General features: G+C 52.0%; 1 protein-coding gene across 2 annotated transcripts in view; it reads right to left on the bottom strand.

Moving 5' to 3' along the window:
- Positions 1-27,413, bottom strand: part of Col5a1 (collagen type V alpha 1 chain) — a 152,245-nt gene that overhangs the window by 21,223 nt on the left and 103,609 nt on the right. For both annotated transcript variants that reach the window (XM_038335777.2, XM_038335778.2), the window contains exons 32-56: positions 25,599-25,652; positions 22,026-22,070; positions 21,846-21,899; positions 20,616-20,660; positions 19,905-19,958; positions 18,699-18,752; positions 16,022-16,075; positions 15,166-15,273; positions 13,581-13,670; positions 13,381-13,434; positions 12,172-12,279; positions 9,470-9,577; positions 8,005-8,058; positions 7,065-7,118; positions 6,872-6,979; positions 6,067-6,120; positions 5,857-5,964; positions 4,549-4,602; positions 3,701-3,808; positions 3,128-3,181; positions 2,840-2,893; positions 1,488-1,541; positions 838-891; positions 218-325; positions 86-139 (exon numbers count right to left, since the gene is read on the bottom strand). In XM_038335777.2, coding sequence (XP_038191705.1) covers positions 86-139; positions 218-325; positions 838-891; positions 1,488-1,541; positions 2,840-2,893; positions 3,128-3,181; positions 3,701-3,808; positions 4,549-4,602; positions 5,857-5,964; positions 6,067-6,120; positions 6,872-6,979; positions 7,065-7,118; positions 8,005-8,058; positions 9,470-9,577; positions 12,172-12,279; positions 13,381-13,434; positions 13,581-13,670; positions 15,166-15,273; positions 16,022-16,075; positions 18,699-18,752; positions 19,905-19,958; positions 20,616-20,660; positions 21,846-21,899; positions 22,026-22,070; positions 25,599-25,652 — 1,746 coding nt within the window. The remainder of the gene's footprint in view (positions 1-85; positions 140-217; positions 326-837; positions 892-1,487; positions 1,542-2,839; positions 2,894-3,127; positions 3,182-3,700; positions 3,809-4,548; positions 4,603-5,856; positions 5,965-6,066; positions 6,121-6,871; positions 6,980-7,064; positions 7,119-8,004; positions 8,059-9,469; positions 9,578-12,171; positions 12,280-13,380; positions 13,435-13,580; positions 13,671-15,165; positions 15,274-16,021; positions 16,076-18,698; positions 18,753-19,904; positions 19,959-20,615; positions 20,661-21,845; positions 21,900-22,025; positions 22,071-25,598; positions 25,653-27,413) is intronic.

Raw genomic sequence — 27,413 nt, 5'->3', positions numbered from 1 at the left:
AGAAGGGAGAGGAGTCAGTGTCCTTGTCCCAAGGGTTTCCCGTGCCCAGCCCATACAGAAAATACTGGCATTTCATGCTACTCACCAAAGGGCCAGGGGGACCATCAGGGCCTGGGGATCCTGGGAGGCCTTGTTCACCCTGAAAAAGAGTCCCTTGTTGTGATTAGGTGCCCCCATCATCACCTGTCCCTCATCCTATGCTTGCTAGGCCACTTACCACAGGACCAGGGATCCCTCGAAGACCATCAGGACCAGGCTTCCCAGGGGCCCCTTGGGGGCCAATAGGACCAGTCTTCCCAGGAGGGCCTTCTAAACCGGCTTCTCCCTGTTTAGAGGATGCAGGAGGATGCAGATATTCAGAGATTTCCCCATGTGTCCTACGTGGAAGCTAACTTGGCCCACGCTCCATCCTGTTACCAGCGGCTCCCTGACTCCTGCTGACTGTGGTAACCATCACAGCAGGTCACCCACCACGTGCCTAGCCACATGACACCCACATGCGGAGCTCACTAAATCTCAGAGATGACAAATGTTCCCATCTAGGCCTGCAAGTCACCCCACTCAAGAGTAGCTGGGTATTCCAGTCCTGGACACAACATGTACTACTCGGGTAATGACCATCCTAGTCTCCTAAGGCCCCGCTTCCTGTGTGTACTGTCTTCTGCTCTGTCACAGGTCAAAGACTAGGTGTGACCTCACCCTGGCTCCTTTGGCCTCCTTCCTCTGCTTCGTCATCCTCCCTCCTGCCTCCATGGCTCCTTTGTCCTCAGACTGCACCCTGCCATTGCCCCAACCTCCTTCAGACCCACAGAGGTCACAGCCACCAGGGTAGCTTACCTTGGCTCCTTTCTCTCCTTGTCTTCCTTCAGGGCCCGCAGGGCCTGGAGGACCCTAGACAAATAATAGAACAACTAAGATTTGAGCGCTGAGTTTGGAGACCAGGCCTAGACTCCAGGGAGAGCAACAGGGTGTGAGGCCGCCCTGGACCACTCTCCAGTGAAGATTCAGGCCTCCATATGCGATCCTATGACTCCAGAAACCTGCAAGGCTTCTGGTGGATCTACGGATGCCCTAAATATAGAAAACCCTCTCCTGCCTGTATACTCTGTGGCTCAAGTGCCACAGTCCAGGCATCCAAAGACGCAGTATAGACATCTGTTCCTAATTTTGACTCTCCTTCGTTCAGATAGGCTGGTCTATGGACAAAGATAGAGAAGTTCTTGAGAATTTTCTCTTCCCTGACGGCAGAACAGACACGTCACTTACTGGCCATCCTAAACACCCCTGGTCTAGACTTTGCCTCCTCTGAGGTTGCTCCACCCAGTTATGTCACCCCACTGATCTGTGACCCGATGAGCGTGTCCCACATTTCAGATATCCATGTGCCCTCTTTGGGGCCATGTGGGGCACCAGAGGCTCCACAAGGGGTAGAGGCCTTTGTGCAGGAAGCAGCCAGTGAGAGGGGAGCAGAGGGAAGAAGGACTTACCCTCTTTCCTGGAGGTCCGGATGGACCGGGTTCACCAGTAGGACCTGGGGATCCCTGGTTGGGAGAAAGGACACGGAGCATCAGAAGTTTGTCACGTCAGGACACAGGGCTGTGCTGCCCACAGCCGAAAAAAAACACTTGGCAATTCAGTCCTTTCTGTGGCTAGCCCTGCATGGCCCCTCACTGGTGTGAGTATAGCAAGTCCCATTCCCTGCTGGTAGCACTCAGGGACTCCAACTCCTAGCCCACAGCTGTTGTATCTAGAACAAATAGACCCCCTGGGGGGCGTGCTTGTTGTGTCTGGAAGTCTGGTTTCTACCATGCCATCACCTCATTTGCCGAAGAACCAAGCCGGAGCCCAAGGCAGGGGGTACGGGAACAGGGGCATGTCACGACACATCTGGCTCACAGTCTGTGCCCCCAGCCTTTCACTTCCATTGCTGCCCTTCCTTGGGTCAGTGATCTGGTCTGAGTGGTCTCTGAAACCCAGGCTCATATCAGATTGCCCTTGTCTGGTGTTGAGAGGAGGAGCCTGGTAATCAGGTCATATGCGCATGCACAGTCTACACCACGGTCACAGAAATGAGCTCATCCTAAAAGGGTTATTAAGACCACCTCATCTTCCCCATCACTTTAGGTTGGCATCCACTATGTTATTATTATTTGAGACTGGATCTTACTCCGAAACCGAGGCTGACATTGAACTTATTATTTAGACCAAATAGCCTCAAACTTGTAGCAATCATCTTGCCTCAGTTTCCTGAGTGCTGGAATCAGAGCATGAGCCACCATATCTGTTCTTGCCTTGCTAAGCCACAGCAAGACACCCTACCTGATCAGGTCCCTCTATCTTGACTTCCCAGCCTCTAGCACCCTGAGTCAAACACATTTATCTTGCTTTAATTCACCCAGCTTGTAACATTATCCCACCAGCAGCAAAAAGACCTAGAGAGTCAGTCATTTCTAGGAGCTGGCCACACCTTGGGGGTAGGCTGGAGAGACCTCTGAGTCCAGCACATTCCAGCCAAGAGACCACCTTGCATTAAAACAGCTGCTCAAGATCAAGTGGCTTCAGTCACAGGGATATTGGGCCCCAAAGGAGGTGTGCACCTGTTGGGAAGCTTTGACTGACATTCAGGGTGAGACCAGGACACTTCACAGAGACCTTAGAACTTTGGACAGGTCCCCTGGTGGGACTACATATTCATCCTTCCTTTGGAGGAAGGGTCCCAGCCTTCATGAGGTTCCTGGGGCTCCTAAGCTCTGGCCACAGTCAAGAGGGACTTGACTTCTCATAAAGACCCAAGAATGCAGGGATGCTCCTACCATGAAGCCATCAGACCACAACTCACCGTCTGTCCAGGTTCACCATCATCCCCTTTGTCTCCAGGTGGACCATCTTGACCCTGTGAGAACAAGAACATTGCTTCCACTGGATAACTCACATTCACCCTCCAGCCCTAGCATATCCTCAGATCCTTTCCCAAACCCAAATGCCCCTACTGTGCCCAAAAGTTGGGCATTGGAACATGGATAACCTGGAGGGGTGCTATGGCCTCGAGAACCCGGTAGAAGGGTAGAAACAGAGAACGGGCAAGTTGGGGATGGTAAGAGGTAGCAGGAATGGGATGAACACTTACTGCAGGGCCTGGCTCTCCAGGGGGACCAGGGTCTCCGGGAAAGCCCACAGGGCCCTGAGAAAAGAGAATGAAACTATCAGCAGCCTGACACACCCTGCGTGGCCCACTACCACCCAAGTCGCAGGACAAGGGACAGTTCCGACCCCTCCAGCGCTTTTGATGGGGAGGCCCCTATCCTGAAGAGTCCACTTAAGCGCAACCTCCCCCAGGAGGCAGGTGCAGAGAAGCAACCTTCTGCTCTTTTGAGCATCGTGAGGGCAGGTGCCCTACCCACACTTTGGTGGCCCCTTCAACTTCTGATGCAAAATTGGGGCCATCAGGGAAAAGCAGCATCCTGAGCCGGAAGGCCTTTCATCAGGAGCCCTGCTGGCTGCTGCTTCTGTCCCAGGCCTCCCTGCTCCCCTCTTGCAGCTTCATCAGTAGCTGCTGTGGAAACCTCTAGGGTAGACAGAATTACCCTTCAGACACACAGCATTCGCACAGCTGTTCCTAGGTCAGGGAGCACCCAATGCAGGCACTACAGAGACTCAGAACAGATGCTGCCCAGACACCACAGCATCTAGTGTTACTTACAGGGCTGCCTTTGGGACCATCATCTCCAGGAGGCCCTTTGGGTCCAGGGGGTCCGGCAGCACCAGAGGGGCCAGCTTCTCCCTTCTCCCCTCTTTCTCCTTTAGGTCCCTGGAGAGGAAGACAGCTCAGTTGTCAGAACCCACTATGTGCTCGCCAGAGCCTGAAAGGCGCCAGCCTGGAACGGGCCATCAATGGACTCATTGCTGCATCTTGCCGGCAGCCCCTTCCCAGCATCTCTATGCTCCAGGGTGAAGATGATACTGTTCTTGCCTCTAATTCTCCATAGCAACCCCATGTGTACCACCAGGCAGGCAAAGAGCCCTGGCCTTCTAAAACCTCAGCTCTAGGTAAGGGCTGAATCCTGATCTGATGAAAGGCAGTGAGGGAGTCCCATAGTTCAGACACAGAAAACTGCCAGAAACTGAGACACCTCAGTCCCCCAAGATGCTTCCTAGGTCCAAAGCTACTCTGGGGATGTCCTCTCAGTGACTATACCCAACCTTCAGAGGCCTAGGCTAGTTGAGTTAACAGAATTGCTATGCTCATACCACAGCAACCCGTGAAAGGGCCTATGAACCACAGATGGCAGTTACTGGTAGCCATGATTGTGAGGTCATTGTTGCGGTCTACACATGTACACACATGTGTGCTCAGCTCCATGTCTGTAGACATGGATGTACACAAGCTCAACCCCGACAAGATGCCACACCTTCCCATCATAGTTCTGTTGTTTGACAAAGCAGGGTCATGACTCCCATTTCATGGGAGGGGAAACTGAGGCAAGGATGAAGCTTCTAGTCAATGTTCCCACTAGGCACATCCCTCGGCTCCTCCAGGGCCACACTCACCGGGGGACCTCCTTCTCCTGGAAGACCAGGCTCTCCAGCTTCACCAGGCTCCCCCTGAGAAGACAAGACAGTGTTGGAAGGTTCCCTCACCAATGGTGATAAGGGACAGGCCATCTGGCCCAACTGCCCCATTCTGCCTGCCTATCCTTGGGTACCAGAGTCCGGGACTCTGTGGGGTCAGGGTTATTGCCTTCAGATAGCTCATAGGAGTGCAGTGGGAAGCCAATGCGGAAGAAGAAATGGGAGAGGCATGAGGGAGGTGTATGGGGACGGGGGTGTCAGGGTACTGTGCAGATCACAAGGGACACCAACTCAAGGCTGTCCAAGCAAGTGCTCTGAGTCCTGACACACATGTGTGAGCAGCCTCCTCACACACGGGCCACCGTGCCTTCCCACCATGATGAGCCAGACAGCCCATCAGCCTTTAAGTGATTTTCTCAGGGGAAAGAAGCTAACACAGGGGGAAAGCCTAGTAGAAGCAAGAGACCCAGTGTATTCTCCTGCAGTGCTGAGACAGGAAGGAAGGGCCTGTAAAATGGTGGCAAACAAAGGCCATGCAGGGGTGAGGCAATGGGGAGGATACAGCAGTGCCTCTAACCCACACCCACTTCTCTCTCCCTTTCTTATCATAAAGAACAAGAACAAACCAACCTGCCCCAAGCGTAAGGCCTTGCATCAGAATCAGAATCCCCAGGAAGGGCAGGCCGTAGACTTCCAGCCCTCTCAAGGCCCAAGATGGCCTCCTAAAGCCATGCTCCCAGTATTCTGTGGAGCTCAGTCTCACACTGAAACCATCACAGTTCCCACACACATGTGTAGTCACAAGCAAGCATACACACATCCACACATATCCGTGCTCACACGCTTGGGCTAAGGGCGCTCAGTCAGCCTCAAGGGCCAGGCCCTAACACCAACCATCAGGAATGACAAGGCCTTGGCTGTGAGAAAGCAGAACTGGGAAGAGGCAGTCACAGCAAGCTCAGTGTGGAAGGAGATCTGAGTAGGAGGGAAGGGAGCGGGCGGGGTGTGGGGGAGCGAGCATGCTATTGCTTTGGATTTTGCAAATGGCTGTTACAAATGACCACTGTCAGAGCTCTGGACTTAAGGTCATGAATCCACTTTTAGGTTTCAAGATGGGTGTGAAGGGAGTGTCTCTGTGCAAACATACATGTGTATATGCATGTGTGCTCACACACACAGGCACACGAGTGCATCCACACACAGGCACATGGGACTGCATGTACACACAAACACACTACTTCTCAGGGAGCTATAGGGCAGACACTGTGATAAGCAGACGGACATCACCTTTTCTCCTACTGCACCAGGGTTGCCGATTCCACCAGGAGGACCTTGCGGCCCATCAGCACCTGGAGCTCCAGAGGGTCCTCGGGGACCCGGGGGACCAGGAGGGCCCTGGGAGAAAGAAAGGCCATTGGGCAAGACAAGATGTAAACACCCTTCCCCAAAATGTAAACCCGGGGAGCCCTACTGGGCCTCGATGGCCCAGCCACTTACCATCTGGCCCACATCTCCTGTCTCACCCTTCTCTCCTGGAGGTCCTGGCAAACCCTGTGGACAGGAAACTGGTGAGGTGCTACTCTGTGAGAGACGCTCATGGCTCTCACGAGTGCCACGGCCATGGTCGGCACTGCTGTGATTGCCCCTCCCGTGATGCTCCCTGAAGGCCCTGAAATGTGCTTCCGCGGGAGGAGTGCTCCTGCTTCCAGGGCTCAAACAGCCGAGGACATAATCAGTGGAGAATGGGAGGATTTATGGGCACCAGCACTTACAGCAGCTTCCCATAAAACAATAAACCTAATGAGCCGGCAGCAGGGAAGCTTCCGGATAAATCAAGTCCCCACCATATGCCAAATACCACCACTAACTAAAATTTGTATTTTCCAAAATAAAGTCTTGTGCTCAAAGAATATTTAACGGCCTTCAACGTGGCCCATAACATAAAACGAAAGGCTGGTGTATGCTTTACAACGCACAGTGAGTTTGGGTTTTATGGACATCCAATAGAGTCACCAGGGTAGAAACAGGCAACCTAGAGGGCAATGAACGTGGTGGGCTGTGTGGATGGCTGTCACTTCTAGGTGGTTTGCTCAGATGTGAACATGTGTGAGTGCGTGTGCGTGCGCGCGTGCATGCACGTGCGCGTGCACATTCCTAGGAAACAGGCAGCACTTCCAATCACAATCCCTACTACTGAGGCTCAGTTTCCTCATTCTTACAATGAAAGGAAGAGTGGGCCCAGCAAGATACTGACACCTCTGCTTGTAGGGGTGTGGGGGATCCTGGGAAGCTCCATGGTTACCTGTAATCCCACTGGCCCCGGTGGTCCTGGGAAACCTCTTGAACCTTCGTCTCCTTTCTGTCCAAACAGGCCTTGCTGCCCGCGAGGGCCAGGCTCACCGTCTGCTCCCTGGAGGAAGGAAGTGAGCATGAGTAAGGACAGACAACAGCTCGAGAGGTGGGGCCTTGCTATGTCATTCAACACAGATACTCACCGAGGGACCTGGCTGCCCGATGGGGCCTTGAGGACCCGTAGGTCCAGGAGGACCCTGTATGGGGTCAAACAGAGACATAATTATTTTGGAATTGCAGAAGAGTCCAATGCAAGGTCAATTCTGTCTCCAGAAGCGGCTGGATGTGCAGTATGTGACTTATGAATGAGAGTTAGTTCCCAAATGTGCCAGTCATCAGAGCGACACTAACTATTAGCATTATGGCACAAGCCAGGTTGTAGGTTCTAAGTGGGCAAGGCTCGCAATTCAACTACGGTCATGTTGCTATGGGTAACAAAAGCCGAGCAGGTCACTCCGTGTCCTCCCAGCGAGCCCCAAATGCCCTGTTGTGGCAGAAGAGACCCCCACAGACAACAAGGATCAGAGGTCTCAAAGCTCCTAAGTGCTGAGCTAGGGGGGACGCCACCATGACCCTTGCTTGCATGCTGTCCTCAAGCACCTATCACGGTAGGCTCAGGAATGGGGAGAGAGAAAAGCCAGCTGGAACAGACAGCCAGAGGCCTGTACTGACACCTGGTGATGTCACCTCAGAAGTAATGGCACTGGCACTAGTCTCAGGCTTAGGGGAGTCTCCAGTTTGGAAGGAGCTCATGGCACTGGAGGGGGCTGGTGTGGATGATGGGGGGGGGCTATGGCACCCACAACCCAGCACCTCCCAATGTATGAAAGACCAAGGGACAATGGATGCTTTGCCTCTGCAGAGCTCTGAGGTCCTCAGAGATGAGCCCCCAGGCAGACACATGGCTGGTCATGCTTTGCACCAAGAGGGTCTCTCACACGCCTGAACATACATGTACACGGGATAGTCTCAGGAATGCAATGCAACTGGTGTGACCCAGGAGTTTGCAGTGTTGGGATCACGGAGCATGAACACAGGGTCATTCTGCTTTCAGCAGCCACCCCAGCACGCTCACAGGCTTACCTGCTCGCCTTTGTCCCCCTTGCTTCCCTTCTGCCCCGGCTCTCCGATCTCTCCCTGGGGATGGACAGGAAGGATGTTGTTAGTCCAGTAGCTGGATGTGCCCTTCTCGGTTCCATGAGCAATCTTTCTTGGAGACTAATGACAGTTGCTCTCCAGATGGTCCCAAGATTTTCCAACAGAAAGTAGCTCCTTATGTGAACGTGTTTTCCTTTCTGATTTTGATGTCTGTGTATACCTAGGTGTTCGTGCGTGTGTGTGTGTGTGTGTGTGTGTGTGTGTGTGTATGTGTGTGTGTGTGTATGTGTGTGTGTGCAGGTACATATTCGTGTGTGTGTGTGTGTGTGTGTATGTGTGTGTGTGCAGGTACATATTCGTGTGTGTGTGTGTGTGTGTGTGTCTGTGCACACAGCCTGAACGTATGTCTGTGCACTGAATGTAGACACTCTGAGAAGGCCAGAAGAGGGTGTTGAATCCCTTTGAACTGGAGTTGCAGGCAGTTGTGAGTGGCCATGTGGATGCTGGGAACTGAACCTCAGTCCTCTATAAGAGCAGCCATGCTCTAATCACTGAGCCATCTTTGCCGTCCCCTACGTCTTATCTGCTCCTTTCTGAGACAGGTTTCTCACTAGCCTTGAACTTGCCTCCATCAGCTAGGATGGCCAGCCAGAGAGCCCCAGGGTTCTTCCTGTCTCGCCCCCCAGGTTCCGAGATTACAGACACACTACCACACCTGGGTTTTCTAAACACGGGTTTGGGGAGTCAAACTCAGTTCTAACGCTAGCAAGGCAAGCACTTTACTGATGAACCAGCTCGCCAGCTCCTCGATTTCCTTTATGATCCTCAGATTATTGCAAAGGTATTATTAGTACACATGGTGATGTGGTAGCCTACGATCCTCTCTGGTGCTTCCGTTGGACTGCCTCTCCCCCCCATGGAGACATAAGACTGAGATGTCTTCCATGTAGAGGTGAGAAATTCAGCAATGTCACCAGAGAGCTCTGACAAATGGAGAGCAAGGCTGAAGAGCTAAGCCACACACTCTTTCCTTAATGAAGTATAAAACCCGGGTTCCTCGATAATGGCATCAGAAAGAGCAATAAAAACAGAGCCTCGATCATTCAAGAGAAGACACTTAAAAATATACACAGCCTAAAACCTCATTAAATCCAGCCCCACACAGTCCCCGTCTGAAAGGGCTTCAGCTCTGGTGATGACCTGCACACATCTCAGGCAACAGAAAAGCTGCCAAGGAGCCATGTGCTTTCCAGGCTCCCGACACACGCTACAGGTCTTATTTATTGCCATTTGTTCGTGTGCTACTTTAAAATCATCGCCTCGTGCCTGGTCTGAAGGTGCACGGCACTGCTCTGCCGGCTGAAACCTCTGTATCATATATGATGCTGTTTAAAACACTGCCCTTACACTCGCTGCCTGACAGGCCACACACACTCCTACTTCTCCGTACCTTATCTCCATCTTCTCCAGGAGGACCCACGGGGCCAGCTGGACCAGGGAGCCCCACGGGACCTTGGAGGCCATCGCGGCCAGCTGGGCCTTGCGGACCTTTCTCGCCCTAGAGAAGACAGGCAGTTCAGACTCAATACAGCTTGGTATTGGGAACATCATGACACCACCGCTCCTCCCCCAGGAAGCTGGGGTGTGAGGAAATGGTCCTAACATGCCATCCAGGGGAATGGAGGTGATTTTGCCCAGTTCTGAACTGTGAATGGCTGGCTCTTGCTGCACCAGAGTCACGCTCAGAATACCACGTAGAGTAAAATCTCATTAAATCCAGTCCCACAGAGTCCAGCCTGAGTGGTTCCAAGGGGAACAGGGAGCTGTTTGGAGGACTCCTTAGAGGAAACTGAGACACAGTTAGTGCTATGGTTTGAACATGCAATGGTGAAGCCTTGGTTCTATCTGGGGGTGCTGTGGAAATCTGAGGAGGCTGGACCTCATTCGGAAAAGTAGGTCACTGCAGCTGCTCTGGAGAAAAAGATTCACCTCCCCTTCCCCTACCACCTTCCTGGATGCCATAAGGTGAGCAGCTCTGATGCAGCAACTCCTTCTGCCATATGTTCTGTCTCACTATAGACCCACAGCAATGGAGCCAACCATGAACCAAAACCTCTGGAACCACGAGCCCAAACGAATTCTTTGAGTTAAGTGGTTTCTCTCACATATTTGTCAAAGTGACAGGAAGCTTATTAGCAGAGCTTGTGAACGTTCCTGAGTCTGCTTGGGCTCCTCAGAGTTAGTGAGCAGGGACCATGCTGTGTTACGGGATGGCCTGAGCAGCAGCTTATGCAATCTCTGTTACTCTCTCAATACTTTTTGAACACCCTGCCTGTACAGGCATGCAGACACACATGCACATGACATGTATGCACACACAGACATGCATATACACACATACACATGACATGTATGCGCACACAGACGTGTACACACGTGTGCCTACACAGCACAAACACAAACATGTATACACATAGACACATGACTGTGCACACACATACAAAAGCACAAACAATAAGACACATATGTCCACAGGCATGCTCACACACAGGATATGCACAAGCTTGTACATGTGTATTCCCTCCCCCACATACATAAATGCATGCAGACATGCATATGCACATACATTCATGGCATTCACACAGCATGCCATGCATGTACACACACTCGAGCATGCACACATACAAATATGTGTATATGCTGACATATACGCATACAAATCCTCATCTTTTCTGCCCTCCTAACTCTGACTTGTTTTTCTCCCTTCATAATCTCCAGAGATCTCTCTAGTTCTTGCTACACTCAGTTTTGACAAAATCCCATCACCCGAGAGCAACAAGCATTTTCTCACCTCAGCTAGGAGTTTATTTCTTCCAGTGACACAGAGAAAGAAATTGTGTGCAACAGGAGAGGGACATGGATGCTGGCTAGCCCGTCCTGCCCTTCCTACACCCCACTCCCCACCCCTTGAAGTCAGCCTGTCCTCCCTAAGCTAGAAAGAGCTCTGGCAGGTTCAGGGTTTTGGCAGCATCTCTCTCTGCATTCCCCGTCAGGTTTGGAGTCTGCAGAGCCACCGACCCTCTCTCCATATTTTCCTCTTGCTGGAGCTATTCTGGGAGACGGTGAGCTTTTCCCTGCTTAGGGCAGTTCTGGCAAGGTTTCTGCTTAAATATTGAGTCTCTGGAACCAGTGAGCTTCCTCCAGTTGAGTCTGCAAGTGCCGCATGTCCTGAACCTCCAAGGGCTTCTGTGCTGGACTCAGAATCCAGCTGGACCTGTGTCCTGGGTTCCTGACTATAAATGGCACCGTGTTATCAATTGGCAAAAATAGCGTTGAAAAATTCTCTGTGGTACTGATGCGCCAATGTGAGCTGAATGTTCTTTCCTCCTTGTGAGCCCAGGAGAGCAGGACACATGGAACACAGAGCTTCACTGTTTCAGTCAGCGGGCATATGTGTCCAGCTCGGTGATCTGTGCCTACCCTACACTGATGCTCCTTCCAGCACTGAGATAGGGAAGCTGGGCTGAAATCTGTGAGATCTACCCGCACGGATGTGGGAAATCTGGGGTGATGGGAGGGCATGAAACTGCTTATGAACTGTAGACACGAAGTGGGGGTTTCGGCACCAGCCTGGATAGGGAGCCATGCTGGGTGATCAGAGAAGGGCTATGTGGAAACCCAGGCCTGCCCAGTGTCCTGGCTTTAGAGGTCATTCAGCGCCCAGTGAACTCAGGCCTCACAGAGGAGCTGTCCCAACTTCTGGGGACCTACCTGCCATCCTCTGCCAGACAGTGTCTCCCTCCTGTGGTCTCATCAACAAAGGGGCCACCCATTCCCAACACTTGTCTTTCTCCTAAAAGACCCAGTCATGAAGTTTTTGGGGAGGTGATATTTACTCAGCAGACGGTCCAGCTACCCAGGAGGCACAGTGGCTACAGAGCACAGGTGTGTAGGGGACAGGCCACTATGGTATCAGCGTTCAGGGCAGGCCAGGTTGAGCTGGCTGGGACTCCTCGGAGGTCTATCTCTATACGATAATCAGACTCCATAGCCTCTGTTTCCTCCCACGGCAGGAGAGTGTCCATGGAGATAACACAGTAGGAGGGACAGGACCAAACCTGGGAAAGGACCCCGATCCTAGGTGGTACTTACCGGAACCCCTTTCTCTCCAGCTGGCCCTGGAGGTCCCTGAGGCCCAGGTCTTCCTGGAATTCCGATGGGCCCTGCAGCACCAGCTGGTCCTCTCTCTCCTGGGGAACCCTATAGCACAGTAAGAGAATGACTCACTTTAGAGGCTCCTGAGCTGTATGGTAAGACTCACTGAAGCACCAACGGGTCACACTATGCTTCTGCTCACTTCAGAGCCCTCAGGGGTCCCTAGATGACTTTCTGCAAGCATGGATGGTTCAGTCTAGTATTTGAGGCTGTCATCAGCCTCCCATAATTCCCTCTTACGCATGCCCGGGAACAAGTACTATTTTGTCTGTCTTTGGTGGTCTTTTCCGGAGACCTGGCACCTACCCATCCCTGTAGAATTTGCCTGCCCACAAAGTGCTCACAGACTTAGAAGAGGAGGTCTTGATCTGGGAGAAGACAGGTATTGATGACAACAGGGAGCCAGGCTAAGCTTAAGGTCACATCGAAAGGTCAACACAGCCTGCAAGCCCTCCATATACCCTATCAAAAGGGGAAACTTGTTTCTCATTCCACCTGACGTCCCCAGCCTGGAACACAGCTAAGGGAGGTTACTCCCAAACTCATCTGGACTTTATACCTGAGCACATCCATCAGGCTGGCTTGAATGGCAGAGGAAGCAAAGCATACAGCCCTTACCCGTGTCGGGGAGGAGCAGCCTCAGGCATGGAGCCACAGCTAACGGCCTGGGAATGCAGGGTCCTAAAGCCTCTCACAGTTGGGGTACTGGGATTGATGGGGGATTAGCGAGTTTATGAAACATGTGATAGCTCCTCACTACAGGCTAGAGTTAGACCCCTTCCCTACCTGTTCCGGGTGCTCCGCCCTAGGACAAGTCCTTGAGGTTCATAAGAAGAGTACCTACTCTCTGTGCTGACCCAAGAGAGGTCCACACCAAGTGTGAGTCCCCCTCCTCACCTCCATGCCCACACAGGTCACTTGTAGATCTCCAAGCTGTCACTCCCCTGATGCTCCTCATACAAGGTACTCCTATGATGCTATCAACCCAGCCGCTGGCTCAGGGATACTCTTCCCTACTCTCTACCCTGTCCTCCTGACACACTTGATGAGGACCTTAGCAGCTAGGCACGCCCTCTGATGGCATCCTACCTTGCCTGCGGAACAACAGGTATGAAGGATAGGATGGGATAGAAGACTTTGACTTACCGCAGGACCTGGAGGGCCAGGGGGGCCTTCGCTGCCTTTTAGCCCAAGTGCTCCCTGTGAAGTAGTAAGAATAGGGGTTGAGGGCACTGAGAGGGAGCCCCAGGGCTGTGCACCATACCACCACACCCACAGAGGGAGCCCCAGGGTTATGCACCAGGGTTGTACACCGTACTGCTATACCCTCCTAGCCCATCACTCACCACTGGGCCAGGGAGCCCTCGGTCCCCAGGGAATCCACGCAATCCTGGAGGGCCATCCTTCCCAGGGAGGCCGGCAGGGCCTGGGTCCCCCTGGAAAGAGAGCCAGAGTTAACCCGACCTGGAAGTGCCAGCTGTTGATCTCTCACTGACCTCCTTCTAAGGTGTAGGGTGTGGCATTTGTCAAGATCCATTGGGATCTGGGTTGACCCAAGCTTCCTCTAGCCCGTTGGCTTTAAGGAACTGTTCTGCTTTTGTTTCGATTTGGAGGCTGAAGATGGAAGCCAGGACCCGGCACGTCTCCTCTGTCCCTCTGTGGACTCCTCTGTGGACTTGAGCTCAGCCCCTGCACACGCCTGGGACCCATGTTCTGCAGGCTGGCCATATATGTGGATCTGGGGCAGGGACTCCAACTGTGACTCCCTCTCCCTGTGCTCATTCAGGTCCCAGACCTACAAAGTCCAGCAGAGCCACAAGGGTTCCGCAATGGGACCGTGTCAAGATGAGGGCACACCAGTAGCTTGTGGTTAAAAACACACCACTCAAGGAACTTGGCTGCCAGCTCGATATCCACTTCTAAAAATAGACACCATTGGGCTTGCCCTTCCCAAAACTGTAAAAGATAGAATAGCTTTCAGAATTTTCCCTGGCCTTCACTGGGAACACACAGATCTTTCTGAACTCAAGGAGCTCTCTTTTTCTAGAGTAGATAGATTTATAGTCCAAGAGCTGTGTGTGTTAGGGTTATAGATGTGTATTCACATACACACAGATCTGAGGATATATGTCTTTACTTACCCACACATCGAAGGGATGTGTGATTTCCCTCAGTATTTATTTACTGTATGTCTCTAATCTTATATTTATTTTTATATGGTCACATCAACAGATGGTGTGGGCCAGACATGGTGGCACATGCCTTTAAACCCAGCACTCAGGAGGCAGAGGAAGGTGGATCTCTGCAAGTTCAAGCACAGCCTGGTCTACATGGCAAGTTTCAGGCTAGCCAGGGCTACACAGTGAGACCCTGTCTCAAAACAACAACAATAACAAAAAATAGCCTGAGAGCTCGTATTTTTAGTTACTGACACAGAAATCTGAAGAATTTTATGCTAACGTACAAACATTACAACCACAAATTTGGGGCACTCCAGCCTACTGGACAGACTACAAAAAAGGGAAAGTTGGCGCTGGGTTCAAGGTTAGAAATGCGTTCATTTTTCATTTTCAGAATCTATTTTCAGTATCTTCAAGCGAGGTGTTTTCAAAGGGCCCTACTCTACCAGATCTGTATTGGCTGCTGAAGACTCAGAGCCTTTAGTCTGTTTCTGGGAGGAATGGGCAGCAGGGAAAGGCGCGCTCCACAGGGTATGGGATGGTTTGATCCCACGTTCCCTCTGTGCGCCAGCTGCAGCGGGTCACAGCCCTGTCTCCGTTAAAGCAAAATGGATCTGAATGTGTGGGTTTCAGAGAAGCATTTGTTTGATAAATTACCCATTTGTTCAGAAAGATCAAGAGAAAAAGCAAAGTTTTAACTGATTCCCTGGAAAAAAAGATTCTTCTGACACGGAAGCTTCTGGGCACTCACCTTTGTCCCCTCTTTTCCAGCAGCACCTGGGAGGCCCTGTTCACCAGGGGGCCCTGGAGGGCCAGGGTGGCCACGCTCGCCCATCGGACCTGTTTCTCCTGTGGGACCCTACAGGGAGAGACCATGTTGGTTTTGAGTGAGTGACCTGTAAGGGGGGTAATCTCGTCTTCCCGAACCTAGGGACAGCCCGACTATGGTGCCAAAGCATCCACAGAGGGCCTCCCACTCTTCTCCATTCTCTCGCAAGGCTCCTCCTGGCGTTTAAATGGCAGGAGGAAAAAATGAAGCCAGTGGAGAGTTAGCCATGACTGGTGTCCCCCTGTGCCCGCACCTCTCTAGAGGCTGTTTCTGGGATGTGATCAGAAAGATACCAAGGGCTGCCATATTTGCCACAGGGAGGAAGAAGGCCTCATGGGCTCCAATTCTGGGGTGACACCGGGTGTCAGTCTCTTCTCATTATGTCAGGTGTGACTTTCTAAGTGGCAAGGCGGCAGGTACAATACTGTCCTTGGATCTAAAGTCATCAGCCCTAGCTGGAACCTGTGCCCTTCATTGATCCATATTGGTTGGGATCAGGTGCCTCTGCTGTCTGCAACAGGACAAGAAGACACGATTGGTTCCTGTGCCCATGGGGGTAGTTCTGACTCCCAGAGCCTGGCCCTGTCTGGCCTGGAGTCACCTGAGCTCTGCTGCCTGCTTTCTTTCAGTACAGCCCCTCCAGGGGTTCATCTCCTGCAGTTAGCACAAACTTGTCCTGGGACTTAAGCCTTTCCACTAATGGGGTCCATCCCCCTAGAATTGGGAAAAACTGGCCCAGAGCCGTGACCCCCTGCCCCAGGATGCTGCAAGGTCTCACCTGAGGGCCAACCACTCCCGGGGGGCCTGGAGGGCCAGTCTTGCCTTGGAAACCCTGTGGAGAGAGTCAGCAAGCTGAGGGCCACTGCAGCAGCACACCACGCTGCTGTAGAATCCTCAGAAGCCCATCCTGCACCTATCCTAGGTGGCTGTGCTCCAAACCCTCGTTTAGAGTCAAGCCCTATGCTCCCTTTCCATACTAATTTCATGAGACTACTGAAGTCAGGTGGGTGAGCTTCACGCTGCGTCTTTGTGCCGAGAAACTGATTTTAAGCCTGTTATTCTCCCTCATGTCACTGCGTGTTCATTTTCCGAGGACACACGAGAGCCGTCTCTGGGCTGGTGCTCATTAGCAACTTTGTAGGACGGTTTAGCCTTTGTTATCTAACGCCTCTGACGCACAGCAGGTGCCTCGCCTGCCTGCCTCTCTTCATATTTAGGACAGGCGGGAGCCAGGCCTGGCTGTTCTCTGAAGCTGTCCGCTCAAATATGTTAGTTTAAAGTCACTTCATAGATGCTGTCTCCTTGAGGATCTAAATGCTCATGCCTAGAATGGTCCAGGCACTGGACCCCACTTGGGCTCTGCTGCCCGATCTCTCCTATTGAGCAGGAAGCTTCAGCAAGCTTTGAGGCCTGATGGCAGAGCAGAGTTGGCCCAATGAGATACACCTGCGGCTGCCAGGTGTACAAGGATGGATCTACCCAGGGCCCGAGAAGGACGCTCTAGCTGCGCAGAGGTCACTGCTACGGCAGGAGGGTGAGCAGGTGGCTCAGAGCCAGCAGGTGACAGTCTAATATCTCACACAATTCACTGGCCACATGAACCACATCAGACTCTGCCCTGTCGTCCCCGGAGGGCTCTTCTCTCTCAGCCCAGCACAGCTCACACAGCGGGCATTTCTGAGACACATCTATTTGACAGCTAGAAACAAGGGGTGATGGACAGGTGAAGAGGGGGGAAAGTTGACAGGATGTAGGAGACAAAGTAAAGCTCTGCTCATGGCAGTGTTCGTGAGGAGGGCAAGCAAGACCTCCCACCAGGTCCACAGCCACTTGAGGGCCAGGAAGACCGACAAGGAGGAGTCTGCTCCTTACTGAGAAATGGGCTTTCGGCTCTCACTAAGAAGTAATGGCCACTTGTGTCTGGCCGGAGGAAGAGGGAGAAAAAGAGGAGGTGATAAGGAGAGGGAAAAGAAGAAGGGCTACACTCCAGAGATCTCCAGACGAGTCTCGGATGGTCAGCAGCATTGCCGTACTGCCCCCATGTCTACAGAGGTGGCTGCAGCATGATCGAAGATGCTGGAAACTACACTTTCCCAAGCAAAGACAGGAGGTTTAATTATCTGCAGAATGAGTCTGAGGGTGAAAAGCACACAGTATGCAAGATTCTTCTCTTGTCTCCTTGGAAAGGCATTAGAGGAAAATGTGCAGAGCTCTGAAGAAATGCTTTAATTTTTCTCTCTAAACAAAAGAGCAAGGTAATCTTCATTTATCAGCCGGCACGGGCTGCTCCAACACTGGCAAAGGCATAATTAAAAGGCTTCTCGTCCCTGCACACTGAAAGACAGAGGGGACAACATCTTAAGGCAGGTGCTGAGACTCTATATGATGAGTTGGTCAAAGGTCCATGTCAGGAGGGTCAGTTTCAGCCATGAGAGCCCCCCAGAAACTTTCAGGCACAATAAACTGGATATAATGACACAGAAGCCTGTCAGTGCTCATCTGCTCAGTGAGAAACGCTTATACCTGTACAAACTGCCCTTTAATGTGGATGGGGCAGGGGACACAAAGAGAACATTCAGTGTGGCCGCAAGGATGTCACCAGCACTTGGAGGACTCATTTGCTCCCAGTCTGAAATCCCAGGGTCACAAGTGCAACCAAGGTCAGAGGCAGGCACGTGCTCTTTCTGAGATGGGATCTCTCACTGAACCTGGAGTCCGCTCATTGGCTGGACTAGCTGGCCAGCCAGTGCTAGGGACCCTCTTGTCTCCCCTTCTCCTGCCTCAGAGCTACAGACTTGCACCTCTGCTGACTTTTCACATCAGTGCTGAGGATGGGAGCTCAGACCCATGCTTGTTCCACAGGGCACCTCACGCACTGAGCCATCCCATCTCTCCTGCAAGACGATCCTTTATCACAACAGAAGAGGCTAAAGTCATCTTTTTGCTTCCTTCTACCAGCTCCCCAGGCTGGAATCTCCCAGATGGACAATATTGGGATCCATGTGACGCGGCCCTGGCCATGGGGTTCTGTAACCTAAATGATCAGCTATTCACGGGGACAGAGCCCCCCAAGTCCCCATGCACTCTTCCCTATAAGGCCTGTGGTGTCCCCAGCAAGGCTGCACTCACAGTTACCCTGGGGAAATAAAAGTTGGAGACACAGGTTTTCTGATGTCACAGTACTGTGTCCCAATGGCTTTCAACATGGCCTTTGACCAAAGCTACTAAAACAAGCAAAGAATTGTGGCCCAGTTTCCACTGTGACATCCTGGGGCTCCTTCCCACCCCATAGCCTGACCCCAAGCCAGCAGCAGATGGCTGGCCCACAGGAAACCTTGCTAAGGTCCTTGGTCTTTCCCAGCTGGGAAGGACCCCCTTGGCTATGTCAGGCAGTCAGCAGTGTGCTATGTGTAGGGTTGTGAGCGACCCAGCCGGAAAGCAGTTGTGATACTCACGGTCTCGCCTCTCTGCCCAGGATGTCCGGGGAGCCCATCCTTGCCTGGTGGGCCCTGAGGAAAGAATCACAGCAGGGAAGGCTCATTCAGCAGCTCAGAAAAGCAGGTGACAAAAATTACTGTTATTTTAGTGGCTCTTGAGAAAGGGAATCACCCAGCTGCCACAGTCCCACAATCCTTATAGCTGTCCCAAGGGGTCAACAGAGACAGGGGAGGGCAGTCAGCTTCCCAAGCTTGAGCAGGTGGGTGGCCTGCTCAAGATCCTCATCTGTCTAGCTTAACAAGCAACTGAGGAGGGACAGTAACTCACAGACTTTTCCTACCATGAGCATCCCCTGCCAAGGCCCTTCCCTTGCTGTGGGCCTATGTTCCAGACCCTTTCATCCCATGAACATTCCATGTTTCTGGCCTTCCCCTACAGTGGACTATGGTCCCTCCTCTGATGTGGAATTTCTCTGGCATGGAATTCTCCTGGCATGAACCTCCCATGCCCTGTGCCTTCCCTTACAATGGATCCTTCACAGGCATGAACCTCCCCCGACATGGACTTCCCCCAGCACGGACCGTCCCCTTCCCTGGGCCTTCTCTGGCTTGAGCCCTCCTCTAGCACGAATTCTCATTTGTTGTGGGATGCCTTCTACCCTGCACTCTCTTCTTCTGTGAGCCCTCCCTTGCAGTAGGTGGGCTCTGAGTGGGCTTCCCTTGCTGTGGATTTCTGCTGCCGGCCCTGCCTGGATCCTTGGGAGGAACCCGCTTTTGCTGCAGACATGGCTCCAGCACGAACAAAAGACCTTGCAGTTGTTTTTAAGAAATCTTGTTCTTTTTTTTTTTTTTTTTTTTTTGTGTGTGTGTGTGTGTGTGTGTGTGGTCACCCAAGACACTAATGCAAACTCACTCAGAATGTCATGATGGTCTCAAAGACAGCAAGACCTGCCATGGGATGTGCACACAGGGGAAGGCTCTCAGCAGGCGAGGTTCATGGAAAGGAAATTCTGTCTAGAACTAAACACTTTCCAGAACAGGAAGCCTGAATGGGTGGAGCACGGCCACAGGCTCCCTTAGCAGACAGACTTGGGAGGCTGTATCTACTGCCCACGTGGCAGGGGTCCAGTGGACCCTTCTCCTCCCTGTATATCTCAGGGAGAAGAGGAGCATGGTGTCAGGGAAACCTGACCTGCCACCTCCATGGGAGAAAGCAGTACTTACCGGGGGACCCTTGGGTCCGGGGAAGCCTGTGGGTCCTTGGGGTCCATTAGGTCCCTGGGAACAGAGAGTGGCAAGTTTGAGGACAGATTTTTTTTTTCCTGTTAGCACCCCCCACTCTTTCCTCACTGTGGCACTGGGTGCCCCTAAAGCCTTCTCCCTATTTAACCTGACCTCATTTTCCCCGCTTGACTCTAGAGAGAGAAGAGGGAGAGAGATGCTAGATAGAAAACAGTAGATGGGTAATAGATGGTAGATTGCTAGGATAGATGATAGGTAGACAGACAGACAGACAGACAGACAGATACTAGATAGATGGTATATGGGTAATAGAAGATAGATAGGTAAGGTAGATGGGTGAATGGATAATAGACAGACAGACAGACAGACAAAAAGATAGATAGATGGATGTCCAGTGGTCAAGTTACATGGCAATACCGAGTCCTCTTTACTGTGTATGAGGCAAAGACAGAATTTCTGTGGTCTTAGTCATCTCCAGCACCCCACGGCCAGGTCCAGAGGGTGGAATGAGGTCTCTACCCAAGGAACGCAAACTTCCAGATATGATCTATCCTTGGGCCTCAGCAAGCCCTGCTCCTCTGCAGGGCACTGTCAACCTCCTGTACTGGCTCATCCAAGGTGAAGGGCCTGGAGTATGTTTGGGGCCAGCTTCCCTGGAAATCTCCTCATACCCCAGTCCTGAAAGACTCTTACCCGCTCACCAGGAGGGCCAGCTGGGCCATCGCCTCCGGAGTTGCCCTGAGAGAGGAGAGAAAAGCTCACCAAGACTGCTATGGCCAAGGGCTCTTTGAGGGCCCCTCTAAAGTCCAGGGCCAAAGCTGCTCAAGGTCATTCTGATCCCAGTGCACAGCAGTATGTAGTGGCATTGAGCCTCAGTTCCATGCTAGCCCGCCTCCATGCACAGCCAATAGGAAGCTAGCATGAGCAGGATGCTGATACTTCTGGAACAGGTCCCCATGGCTAGTCTGACACAGACTGTGATCAACCAAGAACACATCAAAATGACCGAAGAGAAAGAACACAAGTCTCAGCTTCTGACTATGCCATGTACCTAGGTGAGAGGAGAAACTTCTTAGGAACAGGTGAGTCCGATGTGTGTGTGTGTGTGTGTGTGTGTGTGTGTGTGTGTGTGTGTGTGATGGACCTGAAACTTAGTACAGAGGAGCTCAAAAGAGGGGATGGGCCAGAGGGATGGGTCAGTTCTGACTCTCTGCTAACTGGAACCTCCTCTTAGCAAGACCCTCCCAGGGATTATTTTTTAAATATTTTTATGTGTATCAATGCTATTTTGCCTGCATGCTATCTGTGCATCAGTTGTGTGCCTGGTGCCTGCAAAGATGGCATCAGATGCCCAGAACCATAGCTCTGGATAGTTTTGTGCCACCGTGTGAGTGGGTGCTGGGAACCAGACCTCGGTCCTCTGGAAGAGCAGCAACTGCTCTCAAACGCTATCTCTTCAGTACCCGAGTCTGGATTTTTACTGGTTAGATCTTGGCAACACACCATGCTTGGCTTTCCCCAGGTTTACAGCACAGGGAGCTGGTTTTCCCACTCAGCATGAGGAGTCCTGGCAGTGGTAGGCTCAGCTCCTGCCTGCACCAGAAGAAACCTTCTGGCGAAGCCCTCTACAGTTCTCAGGTTCCCTTACCAGAAAAGAAAGAAGGTTTCCCCACCAGACCTGGGTGGGGCTGTGCAAGGCTGGCTTCCTGGGGTCTGAAGCTCCTGTGTCTGAGAGCTGTCCTAGCTCTGTCTGTCTGGGGTCTCCCTAGGGTTCCCCTGAGTCACGTGGTTCAATTCACAAAGCGTGCTGAAGGCTGCCAGAGGGCAGAGCCCCCTTTAATGATAGTCAAGAAAATTGTTACACATAAAGATCACGGACCACCCACGGATGACCTCCACAACGCAAAGCTACCATGAACGTACCTTAGGGCCAGGCTTCCCTGTGATGCCCCGTGGGCCTCTTTCACCTCTCGGACCCTGATCAGAGAGACAGAGAGAAGAAAGGTCAGTTATCTCAGAGGCCCTTAGGCTCACAGAGCCCACCCACCCACACTGCACATGCTCAGTTTGTACAGAGCATCTATAGGCCACAAGGAGGGTTACCGTTGGACCTCGCTGTCCCCGTGGTCCTGGCTTTCCAGGTGTCCCCTAGAAGCAGAGAATAGGATGTCAGTTACACTGGCCACGGATGGCCCAGACCTGCAGCCTGCCCTCCCTGCGTTAACAAGAGACTTCAAGAATCCAGAATGAGGGCAGGAAGGTCCCATCTGGGGGCGGATGGGAAGAGCATAAGGGCAGAAACATTGATGGAGTGTGTCTGTTACTTAGCTGGGTCACTGGCTCCCTCCCTCTTCCCCACTCCCCTCCCTGCCTCTTCTCTCCTCTCCTCTTAGTGGGCACAGAAATCATTACACGAAGAGAGAAGAAAGTCAACTCCTATCACACATAATTTTCTTCCGCTACTGTTAAGAATATTAGGCATTAAATTTTCATCAGCCTCTGCAGGCGCGAGGGGAAGCTGCAATTTAACATAGAAATCATATATCCAAGAGTCCCCGGCTTCTCTCAGAGTTCAGTCCTTCTGCTGCTGCTGATCTGCATTTTCCAGACCCCGGAAAGCAAACGCATGGCATTTGTTTTCTGTTTTCTGCCATAGCAAGGATATAATGGCCCGCAAGTGCAGTTTACCCACAGCGCACAGAGGTAATGGATTGCCCGCAGAGGCTCCAGCATTCTGAGGTTCACCCCGGGTTTATCCTGGTCGCTACCAACAGAGCCAAGTCAGAGCGATTAAGCCGAAGCTATAGAGTCAGTCTCTCCTTAGCATTTCCCACTTGTTCGCTAGCAGAAGCAAAAAGTCTCCCATCTTGAAAGGCATTTAATGAAACAAATCACAGCAAATGAATTATGGTTTTTTTCCTTTAGCACACGCATTCCTGTTATAATGCCTCAGCTCAGTGACAACATTCTTTGGCTGCAGGTAAATATTTGCATATGAAAATTAAGGAAGACATCTGCTGTCTTCTGATGTGTGTGCCCTTACTGACAGTGTAACTAGCCCTGACTCATCTGGGTATGCAATCCAGGCTGGGCTGCCAACACTGCTGTCCCTCTCCTACCTTTAGCACTGCCTGGAATCACATGCCGATGCCATCTGACCTTGCAGCATCGCTGGCTCCCGATGCAGCCTGCCCTGATGGTTCCTGGGGTGTCTAGGCAAACTAGCCTTGGCAGGAGGCAAACAGGTCTCAGCCCAGCTTCCATCTGGGCCCTAGGGTAGCATGGTACCCAGCAGGGTATGTGGAATATCTAAGCCTCTAGAGCTTGGCCTGGTGACTGGAGGTGCTGAGCAGACTCCCTCACAAATTAATTGTTTGGGTGCCCCTGGCCTCTAGACCCTGCCAGGAAAAAATAGGGGGTCCCTGAAAGGGTCTTGCCTACAACTCTTCTGGAACATGATATCAAGCTGAAGTATGAAGAGCTTGAATTTGCTGGGAGACCTCAGGGGGGCCTTCCTCTCCTAGGACCCTCCAAGGGGCAGGATACAGTCTCATCCTAAGACACTGTTCTGCTTGCATCGTGTCTCGGCCTTGGGCTGCAGCTGACTGGTTGGGCAGTGTGACTTCTGACGGCTTCCCATTTAACCTCCCACTGTCAGACAGGCATGAACCACCAGCTCTGCAGAAGCCAGGTCTCTGGTAAGCGATGACCGAGGCATATGTGTAAGTGGTAAATATGCAAAGTGCTATAAGCCCAGCATGGCATCCACAAGAGAGGCAAGCTGCTGACCACGTCATCTGCAAGCAGAGCAGGTCTCCAGCGTGCAGCACAGACTCCCCCCACCCCATTCACAGCTTTCTGATCCTCTGTCACACGGGACCAGGACTACCTTTAAAATTTTCCCCGAGGTTACCCCTATGACTAAACTCTGGCTGCCTTGGGATAAAGACCTATTCTGAGGCACAGCCTCCACCAGCCCAGGCCTCTGCACTGGGCTCAACTACACCAGCTTCCCTAAGTGGTTCTGACCCCTTTCCCCACCCCCAGCCCTTTCTGGTCTTAGCAGGAACATCTTTGCCTCCTGGTAGTACCTGGGTCTAAGAGCTCGATTTATCCTTCCTTGCATGCTCATTACCCTTGAGCACTGGTTACTGGCGGCTTCTTATCTTGCTCAGTCACCGAAGCATCCCATGCCTGGTAAGCTCTAGCTTAGCAGGACTTAGGAAGCGTGCAGCGCAAGCAAATGAACTGCGTTCTGTGAAGCCAGCACGACTAAGGGGTCCACAGCACAGTGGAACAACAGGATAACACAACCTTAACCTTGGGGTTGGTGTTAATTCAGGAGATTTGCACAAGAGGCTGCTTGCAAGGCCAGTCCAGCCTCCAATCTCCATGGACCGTTAGGAAAGCCAGCCACTCCTAGTGGTCCAAGGACCCCCCAATTTTTGGTTGAGCTCTCATGTAGGCAAAGCAACAACCCATGGGCTTTCCATACTATTACAGAAGCATCTTACACAACTATGAGACCCTGGACCTCACAGGGAGTATGTCTGAATATTCCAGAGGACAAACCTTCCCACAAACTCATGTCAGATGATTCTAGATAGAGAATTTGACTGAGAAGAGAGATAGATTATTGGATGGATGGATGGATGGATGGATGGATGGATGGATGGACCGATGGAGAGATGGACTAATGGATGGATAGACCGACGGATGGAGAAAATAGAAGGTACGTAGAGATACAGAAAGACAATAAAAGGACTGCGTGGGTGAGAGGCTATAGTGGCAGTAGATAGTCTTGACCCTGTGCACTCCTTCCCAGGACATTGATGGTTTCTGCATTGTGAGGCTGGTGACCACTGGCTTATTCACATGGTCTCATATCTTGAAGTCATTCTCCTGGTTTTTAAGAGCACATCAACTCTGTTTTACACATGACATTCTGATGAAGCAATGTCCTGAGAGGAAGAGCCTCAGCCTCAGCTCTGTGTGTGTGGAGAGCATGTATCAAAAAGCAGTCTGTTCTGTGTCCCTAACCACCAAAGGCCTCTCTATCCTCTGCATATCCAAAGCCCAAGACAACCATCACACTCCATGTGCCACCACCCAGTGATGTCCACCCAGGCTTCTACAAGGAAGGCCTGAGCCAACAAGGACATCATGGAAGGGGGAGGGGGAGGGATATGGTTCCCCCAGGTTGTCCCTCAAGATGCCTGTGTGAGAATGACAACAGAGGGAACCCAATGGTGTCATGCCTGCCCTGTATTTACAACCAGGGTAATTGTAGGTCTGGGACTCACTGAACATAGCCCCAAGTTGATATGCACTCCGTGTGGTAGATCACACCAAAGAGAACAAAATAAGACCTTTTTTTTCCTCCCTGTAAAGTTAGGGTGCAGGGAAGTCTCTCAGAAGAAGAGCATCTGGAGGAGCCCTAAGAGTTTCCTGGCTCCCGCCCATCAGAAAACTCCATTCTCCCAGCATGCCTCCTTCCTTCCACTGCCCCTTCCTATCATGGTGCCTTCATAACTGAAGGTTAATGAAAGGCCTAGAGCTCAAGATCCACTACTTCTGAAAACGCAGTTTTGATAACGCATGGAGAAAAATCAGCCAAGCATTGACTGGGGAACCAACACATGCTCGCCAAGGCGGCCGAGCAACCGCAGTCCTTACCCTGCCGCCCTTCTCTCCGTTGGCACCCGGGAAGCCAGGGAATCCGATAGAGCCCTGCAAGACAGTTAAGGAAAGTTAAAACAAGACCGCCAAGTCAGGAGCAAGGGCCCACTAGGGCAAGTTTCTGATACTGTTCACATCCTTTCCTACCCACTGACCAGATATTTGTACCCAACTACCCATGCAGTGTCCACCAACCCCTCATCCACCAGCTAGCCATCCTACTCACCCACCCATGGAAAACCCACTCATCTATCCTTCCAACCTCCTATCATCCATTCGCCTAGCCACCTCCCATTCCACACCCATCTACCTCTCAGTATTTCCTGAGCTAGATTCCAAATCCAAAACCCAAAGTTAAGTCCTCACATGTTCCATCCCGTTCCCCTCAGTCCCCACATAGAGGCTGTACATTGCCAGCTGGTATCTGGGGGATGGGAGAACGTGAGATGCTGAGGTTCCCTGGAAATAGGGGCTGCATCTCACAGCTCTGATCACTGGCCCTGCTGCATACTCTGTGACCTGTCCCATAAAGTCTTAACGACAACATAACGGTTTCCAAGGTCAGAAATGGACCCAAATCCAGGCACAGACTGTAGTACTTAACTATATTCAACTCTACAGATGTACACCCAGTCCAAATATGGTTCTCAAGATTTTCCAAACTCCCTATATGTACAAAAAGATGCCACGGGGGCTCCCCAGGACATACCCAGGGCAGCCCACTGCGCACCAATGCTGGTGTTGTCTACGGCCCTTTGTGGGTCTCTGCCCTCTGGGTGGCTTAGCATCCTGACCCGAGCACATTCCTATTCTGGAAGTCTTAGATTCCATAACCTGTAGTCCTTCTCTGTGTCCACCTGGCCACCAGGCAGGACACTGAAACAAGGAACCTGGGTGGCCACCGTACAGCCCATTGTTGCATATAGTCACAGCCCAAGGACAGAGTTTCAGATCCTGCTCTCTTGTGTCCCCAAAGCTGCCAGCACTGTGTCATATCCCACCCTCCCCTCTCTCAGATGTCTCCTCTCCTTTTCTCTCCTTCTGAGACAAGCACCTAAAAAGAGGAAGGTAAATGTACCCAGGCGCCCATTTCCCAACACTTGGGTGCATGACTCCAAGTGGCAGATACACTGGGGTCACATCTAAGGGACACACATCCTGTGGGCTGGGATGTGTGTCCTCACAGAGCGGACAGGAGGACAGGTCACCGCTTGCCCATACAGGCCCTCCTCCTTTGGTTGGCAGGCCCCGGCTCTTGTGAGTCAAAGCCAGTGGAGCTAGCAGGCAGCGGAAGGGCAGGGATGCAAATCTGGGGCGGGCTGGCCGAGTGCTGCTAACCAGGTCTCCGGCGCAGGCAGCGGTTATTGTTTAAGGAGGAACCGTGAATAATAAAATGTGGGATGAGAAAAGAATAATGTTCACACTGATTTCCAAAGCCTTTAGGACCTGTTCCACTTAAGCCTGAACATGACTGCAGATAAGACGATGGCTGTCCCTCTCCTGCTCTGTTATAAACAGTCCCCAAACTTCCAAAGCAAAGTGGGGCCAAGAGCAGGCTGGTGTGGGTAAGCCAGGGGGCCACGCAACCCCAGCAGGCCACCAGGCCCCCAACCTGGCCCCATGGCTGGGACAGTTTCTGCCCCCTTCTCTGAAAGGCTCAACTCTTGTCCAAGCGCTTTCTTTGAGCTCGATCAAATTAACACCAAAGGCTGCCTGGGGACTATGAGATCACAGCGAACATATTGTTCTACTGTGGCACAAAAGTCACGCAGAGGTGGAGAACAGATGAGGGGGTTGGGAGTGTGCGGAGTG

This window comes from Arvicola amphibius, chromosome 7, assembly GCF_903992535.2.
Source record: "Arvicola amphibius chromosome 7, mArvAmp1.2, whole genome shotgun sequence".
Classification (NCBI taxonomy): Eukaryota; Metazoa; Chordata; class Mammalia; order Rodentia; family Cricetidae; genus Arvicola; species Arvicola amphibius.
This window is presented reverse-complemented; position numbering and strand designations above follow the sequence as displayed.